This window comes from Diorhabda sublineata, chromosome 11 (genome assembly GCF_026230105.1).
Source record: "Diorhabda sublineata isolate icDioSubl1.1 chromosome 11, icDioSubl1.1, whole genome shotgun sequence".
Taxonomy (NCBI): Eukaryota; Metazoa; Arthropoda; class Insecta; order Coleoptera; family Chrysomelidae; genus Diorhabda; species Diorhabda sublineata.
This window is the reverse complement of record NC_079484.1, coordinates 1,442,721-1,456,169: the sequence shown is the minus strand read 5'-3', so window position 1 is coordinate 1,456,169 and position 13,449 is coordinate 1,442,721. Positions and strand designations below refer to the sequence as shown.

General features: G+C 24.9%; 1 protein-coding gene across 5 annotated transcripts in view; it reads right to left on the bottom strand.

The window, feature by feature from the left end:
- Positions 1-13,430, bottom strand: part of LOC130450110 (lethal(2) giant larvae protein) — a 38,889-nt gene extending 25,459 nt beyond the window's left edge. For 2 of the 5 annotated variants that reach the window (XM_056788306.1, XM_056788308.1), the window contains exons 1-2: positions 13,309-13,416; positions 12,961-13,062 (exon numbers count right to left, since the gene is read on the bottom strand). In XM_056788306.1, the coding sequence (XP_056644284.1) occupies positions 12,961-13,044 (84 nt within the window). In that variant the 5' untranslated portion in view covers positions 13,045-13,062; positions 13,309-13,416. The other 3 variants (XM_056788309.1, XM_056788310.1, XM_056788307.1) reach the window with 3 other exon arrangements.
- Between the last annotated feature and the right edge of the window lie 19 nt (positions 13,431-13,449).

Below are 13,449 nucleotides of genomic sequence, written 5' to 3'. Positions count from 1 at the left end.
GTTTTTTATACGATTTTTAAGGTTTTTTTATCCTACCTTTGTTTGTTTACTTCCTCCCTGCAGAGGAGCAGCTCCTATAGCAAAAACAACCCTAACAAATGTTATTTATACGAAAAACGCAACTAAAATTTCACGGAAATCCACGCCGTATTAAATTTTACCCCTTATTACGTATTTTTACGAACTCGTCCACGACGTTGACCATGAAACCGGTCCTGTTCGGTTATAACGGAAGTCTAAAATTTGGCGAATTCGTTTAATAACTATTTTTATCACTGCAGTGTCTTTTACATTGTTTTTTATACGATTTTTAAGGTTTTTTTTATCCTATCTTTGTTTGTTTACTTCCTCCCTGCAGAGGAGCAGCTCCTATAGCAAAAACAATCCTAACAAATCTCATTTATATGAAAAACGCAACTAAAATTTCACGGAAATCCACGCCGTATTAAATTTTACCCCTTATTACGTATTTTTACGAACTCGTCCACGACGTTGACCATGAAACCGGTCCTGTTCGGTTATAACGGAAGTCTAAAATTTGGCGAATTCGTTTAATAACTATTTTTATCACTGCAGTGTCTTTTAGATTGTTTTTTATACGATTTTTAAGGTTTTTTTATCCTATCTTTGTTTGTTTAGTTTCTCCCTACAGAGGAGCAGCTCCTATATAAAAGCCAACCCTAACAAATCTCATTTATATGAAAAACGCAACTAAAATTTCACGGAAATCCACGCCGTATTAAATTTTACCCCTTACTACGTATTTTTACGAACTCGTCGACGACGTTGATCACGAAATCGGTCCTGTTCGAGCTTGTTTAGCAGCGATCGAAAGTTTTTGCAGCCGCGGGGAATTGCGAGCGTTAACGTACCTGAAGTGTCACGTGATTTAAGATGTTATCGATTCCCAAAAAAGAATAGGAAAGTAATAATCGATTTAGATAATTGGAAACCAATAAACAGTTTTGACAGTCAGAAAAATTATCTGGAAAGAAGACCAAATAATTTTGTATACGAGAAAAATATGTGTCGCGAAATAATCGAGACGTCCCGTATTTATGACTCATTGTATATTATACAGATTAACTGGTACATGTCACGCTTATCAATTTATCCTATCCCATGATGAATCAATATTAGCACAATAATTAATCACAAAACATCATCATAAATCATTGATAAGATCATGAAAAATTTCGAAATACAATATGGAAGCTTGTCTGACAGTCGAGGATGGTGGAGATGATATAACAAAATTAACAAAATATACAAAAAATATATTAGACAAAGCGTAAAATTAAACTAAATCGCGCGTGCCGAAACTCTAGGAGCAGCGTAGCTTGCTTCAATATCTCGAGCGAAAATAAAATTTCGTTTCGATTCAAAACGTCTCGTCTGGGTTCACGTAGGTGTATTGGTTTTCGCTAAAACGTGTACCAGATATATCGTAGAGGAATAAAAGTTATTAAAAAAGAAAAAAAGACTTTGAATTCCCAAAAAAAAGGTAACTTGGAGTTCCTTTGGTCAGGGGTGAAACGATTATTTAGTTTTCATTGTTTTTATTTGACTGTTATTGTTTTCTTCTGTTTGTCATTGCTTTTTTAGTTTTTATTGTTTTTGTTTGATTATTATCGTTTTTTAGTTTTCATTGTTTTTGTTTGATTATTGTTTTTTTTTTAGTTTTTATTGTTTTTTTTTGTTTGTTATTACTTTTTTAGTTTTTGTTTGTTATTGCTTTGTTAGTTTTTATTGTTTTTTTTGTTTGTTATTACTTTTTTAGTTTTTGTTTGTTATTGCTTCTTTAGTTTTTATTGCTTTTTTAGTTTTTATTGTTTGTTTTTGTTTGATAATTATTGTTTTTTAGTTTTCATTGTTTTGTTTGATTGTTATTGTTTCTTTAGTTTCTATTGTTTTTGTTTGATTATTATTGTTTTTTTAGTTTTCATTGTTTTTGTTTGACTGTGATTGTTTCTTTAGTTTTTGTTGCTTTTTTAGTTTTTATTGTTTTTGTTTGATTATTGTTTTTTTTTAGTTTTTATTGTTTTTTTTGTTTGTTATTACTTTTTTAGTTTTTGTTTGTTATTGCTTTGTTAATTTTTATTGTTTTTGTTTGCTTATTATTGTTTTTTTTTAGTTTTTATTGTTTTTTTTGTTTGTTATTACTTTTTTAGTTTTTGTTTGTTATTGCTTCTTTAGTTTTTATTGCTTTTTTAGTTTTTATTGTTTTTGTTTGCTTATTATTGTTTTTGTTTGATAATTATTGTTTTTTAGTTTTCATTGTTTTTGTTTGATTATTGTTTTTTTTTAGTTTTTATTGTTTTTTTTGTTTGTTATTACTTTTTTAGTTTTTGTTTGTTATTACTTTTTTAGTTTTTGTTTGTTATTTTTCTTTAGTTTTTATTGTTTTTGTTTGCTTATTATTGTTTTTGTATGATAACTATTGTTTTTTAGTTTTCATTGTTTTTGTTTGATTATTGTTTTTTTTTTAGTTTTTATTGTTTTTTTTGTTAGTTATTACTTTTTTAGTTTTTGTTTGTTATTGCTTTGTTAGTTTTTATTGTTTTTTTTGTTTGTTATTACTTTTTTAGTTTTTGTTTGTTATTGTTTCTTTAGTTTTTATTGCTTTTTTAGTTTTTATTGTTTTTGTTTGATTATTATCGTTTTTTAGTTTTCATTGTTTTTGTTTGATTATTGTTTTTTTTTTAGTTTTTATTGTTTTTTTTTGTTTGTTATTACTTTTTTAGTTTTTGTTTGTTATTGCTTTGTTAGTTTTTATTGTTTTTTTTGTTTGTTATTACTTTTTTAGTTTTTGTTTGTTATTGCTTCTTTAGTTTTTATTGCTTTTTTAGTTTTTATTGTTTGTTTTTGTTTGATAATTATTGTTTTTTAGTTTTCATTGTTTTGTTTGATTGTTATTGTTTCTTTAGTTTCTATTGTTTTTGTTTGATTATTATTGTTTTTTTAGTTTTCATTGTTTTTGTTTGACTGTGATTGTTTCTTTAGTTTTTGTTGCTTTTTTAGTTTTTATTGTTTTTGTTTGATTATTGTTTTTTTTTAGTTTTTATTGTTTTTTTTTGTTTGTTATTACTTTTTTAGTTTTTGTTTGTTATTGCTTTGTTAATTTTTATTGTTTTTGTTTGCTTATTATTGTTTTTTTTAGTTTTTATTGTTTTTTTTGTTTGTTATTACTTTTTTAGTTTTTGTTTGTTATTGCTTCTTTAGTTTTTATTGCTTTTTTAGTTTTTATTGTTTTTGTTTGCTTATTATTGTTTTTGTTTGATAATTATTGTTTTTTAGTTTTCATTGTTTTTGTTTGATTATTGTTTTTTTTTTAGTTTTTATTGTTTTTTTTGTTTGTTATTACTTTTTTAGTTTTTGTTTGTTATTACTTTTTTAGTTTTTGTTTGTTATTTTTCTTTAGTTTTTATTGTTTTTGTTTGCTTATTATTGTTTTTGTTTGATAACTATTGTTTTTTAGGTTTCATTGTTTTTGTTTGATTATTGTTTTTTTTTTAGTTTTTATTGTTTTTTTTGTTAGTTATTACTTTTTTAGTTTTTGTTTGTTATTGCTTTGTTAGTTTTTATTGTTTTTTTTGTTTGTTATTACTTTTTTAGTTTTTGTTTCTTTAGTTTTTATTGCTTTTTTAGTTTTTATTGTTTTTGTTTGATTATTATCGTTTTTTAGTTTTCATTGTTTTTGTTTGATTATTGTTTTTTTTTAGTTTTTATTGTTTTTTTTGTTAGTTATTACTTTTTTAGTTTTTGTTTGTTATTGCTTTGTTAGTTTTTATTGTTTTTTTTGTTTGTTATTACTTTTTTAGTTTTTGTTTGTTATTGCTTCTTTAGTTTTTATTGCTTTTTTAGTTTTTATTGTTTTTGTTTGCTTATTATTGTTTTTGTTTGATAATTATTGTTTTTTAGTTTTCATTGTTTTTGTTTGATTATTGTTTTTTTTTTAGTTTTTATTGTTTTTTTTGTTTGTTATTACTTTTTTAGTTTTTGTTTGTTATTACTTTTTTAGTTTTTGTTTGTTATTTTTCTTTAGTTTTTATTGTTTTTGTTTGCTTATTATTGTTTTTGTTTGATTATTATCGTTTTTTAGTTTTCATTGTTTTTGTTTGATTATTGTTTTTTTTTAGTTTTTATTGTTTTTTTTGTTAGTTATTACTTTTTTAGTTTTTGTTTGTTATTGCTTTGTTAGTTTTTATTGTTTTTTTTGTTAGTTATTACTTTTTTAGTTTTTGTTTGTTATTGCTTTGTTAGTTTTTATTGTTTTTTTTGTTTGTTATTACTTTTTTAGTTTTTGTTTGTTATTGCTTCTTTAGTTTTTATTGCTTTTTTAGTTTTTATTGTTTTTGTTTGCTTATTATTGTTTTTGTTTGATAATTATTGTTTTTTAGTTTTCATTGTTTTTGTTTGATTATTGTTTTTTTTTAGTTTTTATTGTTTTTTTTGTTTGTTATTACTTTTTTAGTTTTTGTTTGTTATTACTTTTTTAGTTTTTGTTTGTTATTTTTCTTTAGTTTTTATTGTTTTTGTTTGCTTATTATTGTTTTTGTTTGATAACTATTGTTTTTTAGGTTTCATTGTTTTTGTTTGATTATTGTTTTTTTTTTAGTTTTTATTGTTTTTTTTGTTAGTTATTACTTTTTTAGTTTTTGTTTGTTATTGCTTTGTTAGTTTTTATTGTTTTTTTTGTTTGTTATTACTTTTTTAGTTTTTGTTTCTTTAGTTTTTATTGCTTTTTTAGTTTTTATTGTTTTTGTTTGATTATTATCGTTTTTTAGTTTTCATTGTTTTTGTTTGATTATTGTTTTTTTTTAGTTTTTATTGTTTTTTTTGTTAGTTATTACTTTTTTAGTTTTTGTTTGTTATTGCTTTGTTAGTTTTTATTGTTTTTTTTGTTTGTTATTACTTTTTTAGTTTTTGTTTGTTATTGCTTCTTTAGTTTTTATTGCTTTTTTAGTTTTTATTGTTTTTGTTTGCTTATTATTGTTTTTGTTTGATAATTATTGTTTTTTAGTTTTCATTGTTTTTGTTTGATTATTGTTTTTTTTTTAGTTTTTATTGTTTTTTTTGTTTGTTATTACTTTTTTAGTTTTTGTTTGTTATTACTTTTTTAGTTTTTGTTTGTTATTTTTCTTTAGTTTTTATTGTTTTTGTTTGCTTATTATTGTTTTTGTTTGATTATTATCGTTTTTTAGTTTTCATTGTTTTTGTTTGATTATTGTTTTTTTTTAGTTTTTATTGTTTTTTTTGTTAGTTATTACTTTTTTAGTTTTTGTTTGTTATTGCTTTGTTAGTTTTTATTGTTTTTTTTGTTTGTTATTACTTTTTTAGTTTTTGTTTGTTATTGTTTCTTTAGTTTTTATTGCTTTTTTAGTTTTTATTGTTTTTGTTTGATTATTATCGTTTTTTAGTTTTCATTGTTTTTGTTTGATTATTGTTTTTTTTTAGTTTTTATTGTTTTTTTTTTGTTTGTTATTACTTTTTTAGTTTTTGTTTGTTATTGCTTTGTTAGTTTTTATTGTTTTTTTTGTTTGTTATTACTTTTTTAGTTTTTGTTTGTTATTGTTTCTTTAGTTTTTATTGCTTTTTTAGTTTTTATTGTTTTTGTTTGATAATTATTGTTTTTTTTTAGTTTTTATTGTTTTTTTTTTGTTTGTTATTGTTTTTTAGTTTTCATTGTTTTTGTTTGATTGTTATTGTTTTTTTAGTTTTTGTTGTTTTTTTCTGTTTGTTATTGTTTATTTGTTTGTCATTGCTTCTATACGACTTTCCTAACTGCATAATTTTGAGGGACGATTTAAATTGAATAACAATAAACTACAATGGAGCGTATAAAATATTTATCAGTATGAAAGTTGTTTTTAACTTAGGAGGGCGAAGCCCTAGTACACAAAAACGTCGAACTATTCGATATACACGGTTTTTATTGGTTTAATGACGAATTCTGTCATCACACATTAATGTGAATTCATATTATCGAAAAAAATTTATCGCCGGGAATTTTTCATCTGAGCCTCGTATATTTTAGAAACTGGGCGTATGTTTATTACATTTACGTTTGTCCTTCACGGTAAACTTCATTTATTATCTGTTTATTACCTTAACACTTCAGATTTCGAGTTTGAAATGCGGACTTAGTAGCTATTAGAATTGCGATAATTTTATATATCTAGTTTCTAAATCCCATTTTTTTTTTTTTTTCTTTTTATAAATATAGGAACACAATTCCTTCCCCCCAGTTGGTTAATTATCGAAATTTAAAGCGAAAACTACAACAAATATACAGAATAGTGACGTATAGTGGAAAAAGATCGATCAATTTTGTGTTTGTTTTATCCTACCCCAAATAAAAGAATTTCACTTAGATCTTGACGGAAGCCTTACATTAGAATTAGCGTTGAATTTCGGTATTAAATATTTACATAGACAAACTTTCTTTATTATTATTAAATTACGCAACTCATTTATTTCAAGAATATATCTGGGTCCTTTTTTTATCTAATCTTTCAAGACGTGTTCAAGTGTTTCTTAAAAAGGACAAAGCCGCGGATTGATGCGAGGGACATTCCACCACACCCTGTCATTTCGACAGGTTCTCAACCTCGTTCGCGTTACACTTTAGCGCTTAGATTCTATTTTCTCCCCAGAGTTGTATGGGGGATTTTAGGATTCTTTTTGTTTTTTGTCTTCTTGGTCTTAACGTCTTGATGTCTGTCTGTGTGTGTGTGTGTGTGTTTTATCTGTCTCTGGTGAACCCTTTCCAACCGTTTTCGGCAAGAAAAGACCTAATCCGAAAGGTCCTTCGCCTTCTTCACAACTGTACCCGATATATAACTCCTTGTCAGGGGGAGATCCTCTTGTGGCTTCACTAGGAAAACCTAGAAACTAGGTTTTGTTTTTTTTTTTTTATTTTTGTTGTTTCTTTTTCGTCTTTTTTTAGTTTTTATTGTTTTTTTTTTTGTTTGCTATTATTTTCATCGTTTTTTTAGTGTTTACTGTTTTTTCAGTTTTTGTTTTATTGTTTGTTATTGTTTTTTTTTGTTTTTATTGTTTGTTTGTTATTGATTTTTAGTTTTTATTGTTTTTGTTTGTTCGTTATTGTTTTTTTCAGCTTGCCATTGCTTTTTTAGTTTTTATTGTTTTTTTTTAGTTTTTTTTTTAGTTTTTATTGTTTTTGTTTGTTTGTTATTGTGTTTTTAGTCTTATTGTTTTTTAGTTTTTATTGTCTTTTTTTGTTTGTTATTGTTATGTTTGTTTTTTATTGTTTTGCTTGTTTTAGTTTTTATTCTTTTTTTTGTTTGTTATTGTTCGTTATTGCTTTTTTATTTTTTATTGTTTTTTAGTCTTATTGTTTTTTTCTGCTTGCCACTTTTTTTTCAGTTTTAGTTTTTTTTTAGTTTTTATTGTTTTTGTTTGTTATTGTGTTTTTAGTTTTATTGTTTTTTAGTTTTTATTGTTTTTTTCTGTTTGTTATTGTTTTGTTTGTTTTTTATTGTTTTAGTTTTTATTCTTTTTTTTGTTTGTTATTGTTTTAGTTTTTATTGTTTTTTGGTTTTTTTGTTTTTATTATTTTTTTTTTGTTTTTTAGTTTTTATTGTTTTTGTTTGTTTTTTATTATGTTTTTAGTCTTATTGTTTTTTAGTTTTTATTGTTTTTGTTTGTTTGTTATTGTGTTTTTAGTCTTATTGTTTTTTAGTTTTTATTGTCTTTTTTTGTTTGTTATTGTTATGTTTGTTTTTTATTGTTTTGCTTGTTTTAGTTTTTATTCTTTTTTTTGTTTGTTATTGTTCGTTATTGCTTTTTTATTTTTTATTGTTTTTTAGTCTTATTGTTTTTTTCTGCTTGCCACTTTTTTTTCAGTTTTAGTTTTTTTTTAGTTTTTATTGTTTTTGTTTGTTATTGTGTTTTTAGTTTTATTGTTTTTTAGTTTTTATTGTTTTTTTCTGTTTGTTATTGTTTTGTTTGTTTTTTATTGTTTTAGTTTTTATTCTTTTTTTTGTTTGTTATTGTTTTAGTTTTTATTGTTTTTTGGTTTTTTTGTTTTTATTATTTTTTTTTTGTTTTTTAGTTTTTATTGTTTTTGTTTGTTTTTTATGTTTTTAGTCTTATTGTTTTTTAGTTTTTATTGTTTTCTTCTGTTTGCCATTGCTTTTTTAGTTTTTATTGTTTTTTTCTGTTTGTTATTGTTTTGTTTGTTTTCTATTGTTTTAGTTTTTATTCTTTTTTTTGTTTGTTATCGTTTTAGTTTTTATTGTTTTTTGTTTTTTTTTTATTTTTTTTTTGTTTTTCAGTTTTTATTGTTTTTGTTTGTTTGTTATTGTGTTTTTAGTAATATTGTTTCTTTTAGTTTTTATTGTTTTTTTCTGTTTGTCATTGTTTTTTTTAGTTTTTATTGTTTTTTAGTTTTTTTAATTTTTTTTTAGTTTTTATTGTTTTTGTTTGTTCGTTATTGTTTTTTTCAGCTTGCCATTGCTTTTTTAGTTTTTATTGTTTTTTTTAGTTTTTTTTTAGTTTTTGTTGTTTTTTAGTTTTTATTGTTTTTTGGTTTTTTTTTTATTTTTTTTTGTTTTTCAGTTTTTATTGTTTTTGTTTGTTTGTTATTGTGTTTTTAGTCTTATTGTTTTTTAGTTTTTATTGTTTTTTAGTTTTTTTAATTTTTTTTTTAGTTTTTAGTTTTTATTGTTTTTGTTTGTTCGTTATTGTTTTTTTCAGCTTGCCATTGCTTTTTTAGTTTTTATTGTTTTTTTTAGTTTTTTTTTAGTTTTTGTTGTTTTTTAGTTTTTATTGTTTTTTGGTTTTTTTTTTATTTTTTTTTGTTTTTCAGTTTTTATTGTTTTTGTTTGTTTGTTATTGTGTTTTTAGTCTTATTGTTTTTTAGTTTTTATTGTTTTTTTCTGTTTGTCATTGTTTTTTTTAGTTTTTATTGTTTTTTAGTTTTTTTAATTTTTAGTTTTTGTTTTTGTTTGTTCGTTATTGTTTTTTTCAGCTTGCCATTGCTTTTTTAGTTTTTATTGTTTTTTTTAGTTTTTTTTAGTTTTTGTTGTTTTTTAGTTTTTATTGTTTTTTTTAGTTTTTGTTGTTTTTTAGTTTTTATTGTTTTTTTCTGTTTGTTATTGTTTTGTTTGTTTTTTATTGTTTTAGTTTATATTCTTTTTTTTTGTTTGTTATTGTTTTAGTTTTTATTGTTTTTTGGTTTTTCTTATTTTTTTTTTTTTGTTTTTTTAGTTTTTATTGTTTTTGTTTGTTTGTTATTGTGTTTTTAGTAATATTGTTTCTTTTAGTTTTTATTGTTTTTTTGTTTGTTATTGTTTTATTGTTTTTTAGTTTTTATTGTTTGTTATTGTTTTTTCGCTTATACTTTTTGAAAACGATCGATAAATTTTTTCCCTTGCAAATGTAAATAAGATATGATATCGAACACAGGAAACGTAGTATCGATAACATCATATCAATAAGTCAAAATATCCTGATAATTTAAGCCGAAAGAAATTTTCGAAAATATAAATCAAAACCCCACAATTAATATTCTAATCCACTTCGATAAATCACTTAAAAATTATAAAAATATAAAACTAGAGGCATCAAATTTTTCGTTTACTATCCCTAGAGGACCAATCAAGTGACTTTAGCCTGGAATTTTGATGCTTGGTCCAGAAAAATTGGAAGAAACTAGAATTATAAATCGACTTAAACAGATTTAAAATCAACTTTACAGTTAAATGATATACAAATGACAACTCTGATCCTTTGCACCCCCTTATAACCAGGTAACGCATCGAATTTCTAGCAATTCTAATTTTTTCCGAATAAACAAACTCACGATATTAACTTTTCTAATACTCCCTAATGCATCCACTAAATCTTTTATGTATTTGTGTTTGACTGAACTCTTCTTAACGCACGTATTTAATCACCGTGCGATTCTCTACACAACACATTTTGATACCGTGATGTAATTCTAGCTTTTCAGCTTAGAGGCGCTACTAAACCTGCTTCACCTTCACCTAATCTCGAAGGGGTGACAGTTTTGCCAAGAAATTTTATTTACAACGACTTGTATTAGTTTTTGAATGGTGAAAGTTGCGAAGTATTATTAAACATTCTCAGCGGTGTTCGCAGCAACAAATATTTCTCTATTCAAATCGAGTTTTAGTTTTCACAATTAATACATGTTGCGGATTATAGTCTATTGTGTTTATTAATAAAATTCCCACGAAAAGCAAACTCGCGATGCTAATAACACAACATTTTATTTCACGTTTGTTAGTAACAGTTAATACTTTCGAAATATTTGTGTCAATTTTATAGAAAATATTAAATTGTACAATATTTATTCATCACACGGTATATAAATGATAACTATTGATGCAATTTTCTCATAATTCATATTTGTTTAATAAAATCAACGAAAGTTGAGTCCAAATATAAAGTTCGATGAATATTTTGAGGTTAGATATGAAGGTGATTGAACTAACTCTAATTTCCGAGCCATTTCTTCAACAAAAAATAATCCTAGGGAGCTAAATCTGGCGGATAGTATGCGTGAGGTAGCCAATCAAGCTTTGATTCATTAATTTTGGCCATTGGAATAACGGATCTTGCGCAAAATGCTTTCGATCGACGAAAATCGGGCTGCTGGACTTCGCAGATCGTACGGTCTCGTCGAAACTTCGCTACCCAATATTTTACAGTATCACCCAGACTAATTTCCATCTATATTCCCGCTTCCTTCATTATTTTATCGTTTTTTTGTAGTTCTAGAGCTTCCTGGTTGGAGCTCAACCACACAAATACTCAACCGGTACATCACCATCTTATTAAACTCAAATCCAACAATTGGGAATTCAGTTAAGGGCAGCAACCACCCCGGATATCCGTATATAAGTCCCAGAAACAATATAAGTTCCTTTTTATTCAAATCTGTTCTACCTACTCATTCCTTCTTTAGTAATTTCCATCTATGTTCCCGTTTCCGAGTTGATTTTGCTTAGTAGTAAGTTTTTTCTGAAGTAAAATTACGATTTGATCTTTATAGTTATTGTAATATTGTTCAGCATCAATATTCAATAATATAAATACGATCAGTCATCTAATTTTCCGCTTATAATCACTGAACGTATTTTAATTCTACATTTTTATAAAAATACGACGTCGAGAGAGAACGTAATCAAAAGCTATGACTCACGCCAGCATTCAGTATAACGGTAAAATGATCAAACTCCCGCTAACTGTGAAAATTGAGGCTGTTGGTGTCATTGAATAAACAAAAAATTATTACAATGTAGTTTAAATAGAATATTTACTAGAAGAATATTTTATTTTCGTTTAAAAACTTTCAAAATGCGATATTATTATTTTGTAAATAATTTTGGAATCAAACTGATAACTCCCTTCAAGCAAAAAATATAGTTAGAGGCCCAATAAGGTTCATGTAGACTAAAAAAGTCTGTAGATTTCACAAAATAGCAAGTTTCGTAATGATTTCGATCATTGCGGACATAAAATTATTAATAAATAGGTTAGTTATATGATATTTGAAACTATATCGATATAGTATATACTACAAACAACAAATAGTTTTAAATATGTCACAAGATTCATAAATTAATTACTTCTTCATAATCTGTAATGAGGAATTTCATTATTCTAATAGAAGATTGTCCTGGGTATGAAACTGATAACTCCCTTCAAGAAAATAATATAGTTAGAGGCCCAATAAGAGCCTCTAAGGTTCATGTACAAACAACACATGATCTCCTTCAGAAAAGGTTCCAAAATTTCATCATGAGATGAATTTTTTCGTCGAAAATTTAAGATAATCCAAGTAAACTCTTCTTTGCGTACATCAAAACTGGTTATTAATAATTTTCAAATAATTACAGTGTTAATTAATGGAAGAGTACACATTTTCCGTTATATTTTAGACATTTTTTTCATATGTTAGACTATGTTCCCGTTTCTTCCTTATTTTAAAGTTTTCCTGCAGTTCTAGTGCTGCCCGGTGGAAATTCAACCGGTACATCACCATCTTAGTAAAGTCAACTCCAACAATTGGAAATTCGGTTGAGGGCTGCAACCATCCCGGATTTACGTATATAAGTCCCAGTCTAATATTTTACATCTATGTTCCCGTTTCCTTCCTTATTTTATTGTTTTCCCGCAGTCCTACAGCTTCCTGGTTGGAGTTCAACAACACAAAGGACTCAACCGGTACATCACAGTGTTTCCAGTTTTTCCACCTCTTTTTATACACTTTCAACGTCGTCAGTTGAGAAATTTGTGGCGCCCAATTTAATATTAATTGATCACCCCCTTAAAGTAAAAGTATATACTTCAACTGAAGAAGAGTTTCAAGTTGGGGAAGTTTGAAGTATTTTTGTTCGATAATTTAACATTTAACGTTAATTATTTCTCTTAAATCTGTACAACTTCACATTAGTAGATTTTAAAATAAAATGGAAAACCTCGAACTAAGGAAAACACTAATAAATGACGAAATTAATTTAAAAAATAGCCTTTCTAATAGATTAATGTAAGTTTTTCTAGTTATTAGTGTATATAATTTCTTACTTAAATAGTAATTAACTGAATTCTATAAGGATGATATTATCTTTTAAATTTACACGAGAAAATGACTCATACTATATATATTAAACAGTTTTATTGTCAACATATCAAAAAAATTAATAACCTAAATTTTAACTAGTGAAGGTGACAAAATTCTAGTACAAATTTGTTATTCATCTGATATTTTGTAACTTTTTTATCTCACAGAATAATAGAAACCTAATATTTGCTTTAAGCGAAAATATAATGTATCTCACACACCTGTTATCCGGGAATGGTTATATTGATAAGAGAATCAGATAAAGTCGATCAGGTAAAACATTAATCTTATAACCCATCAGCAATAAAAATAATTTAATACGAAAATTTTAGTAAAATACTCACCCTTCTATAACAAAACAGCTCTTTCTGCAACTTTTGTCTTTCGGCGGTCTGATGAGGCCCTTTGGCCTTAATAAATTTAAACATTTTTGTAACCGTTAAATCCTTGAAGAGAGAGAAAATGTGATGAACATGTGATTCTGTTATAAAAGTTGAGACGTGAATTCAAACTATCTTCGTAACTGAATATATTTATAAAACAATGTCAAAACACAAAACTAAAAACAAAACCTCTCTTGCATATGTCAATGAAGCACCAAGACAACGCCTGTCGAGCAAGTCTAATTACATTCTAGCCGAAATGTTTTTTAAACTCAAAAACAAAGCTTAATTATCGACATTTACAATTACCTGATATTTGTATAAGCAATTAAAATGATAAACAATTGATTAAACTATTGCACACCACACAGGAGCGTACCCAAACGCTCAAACTGCATTACACGTAGATTGGTCACTGACCGGCGGAATATGAAAAGTAGGCGGAGTTCG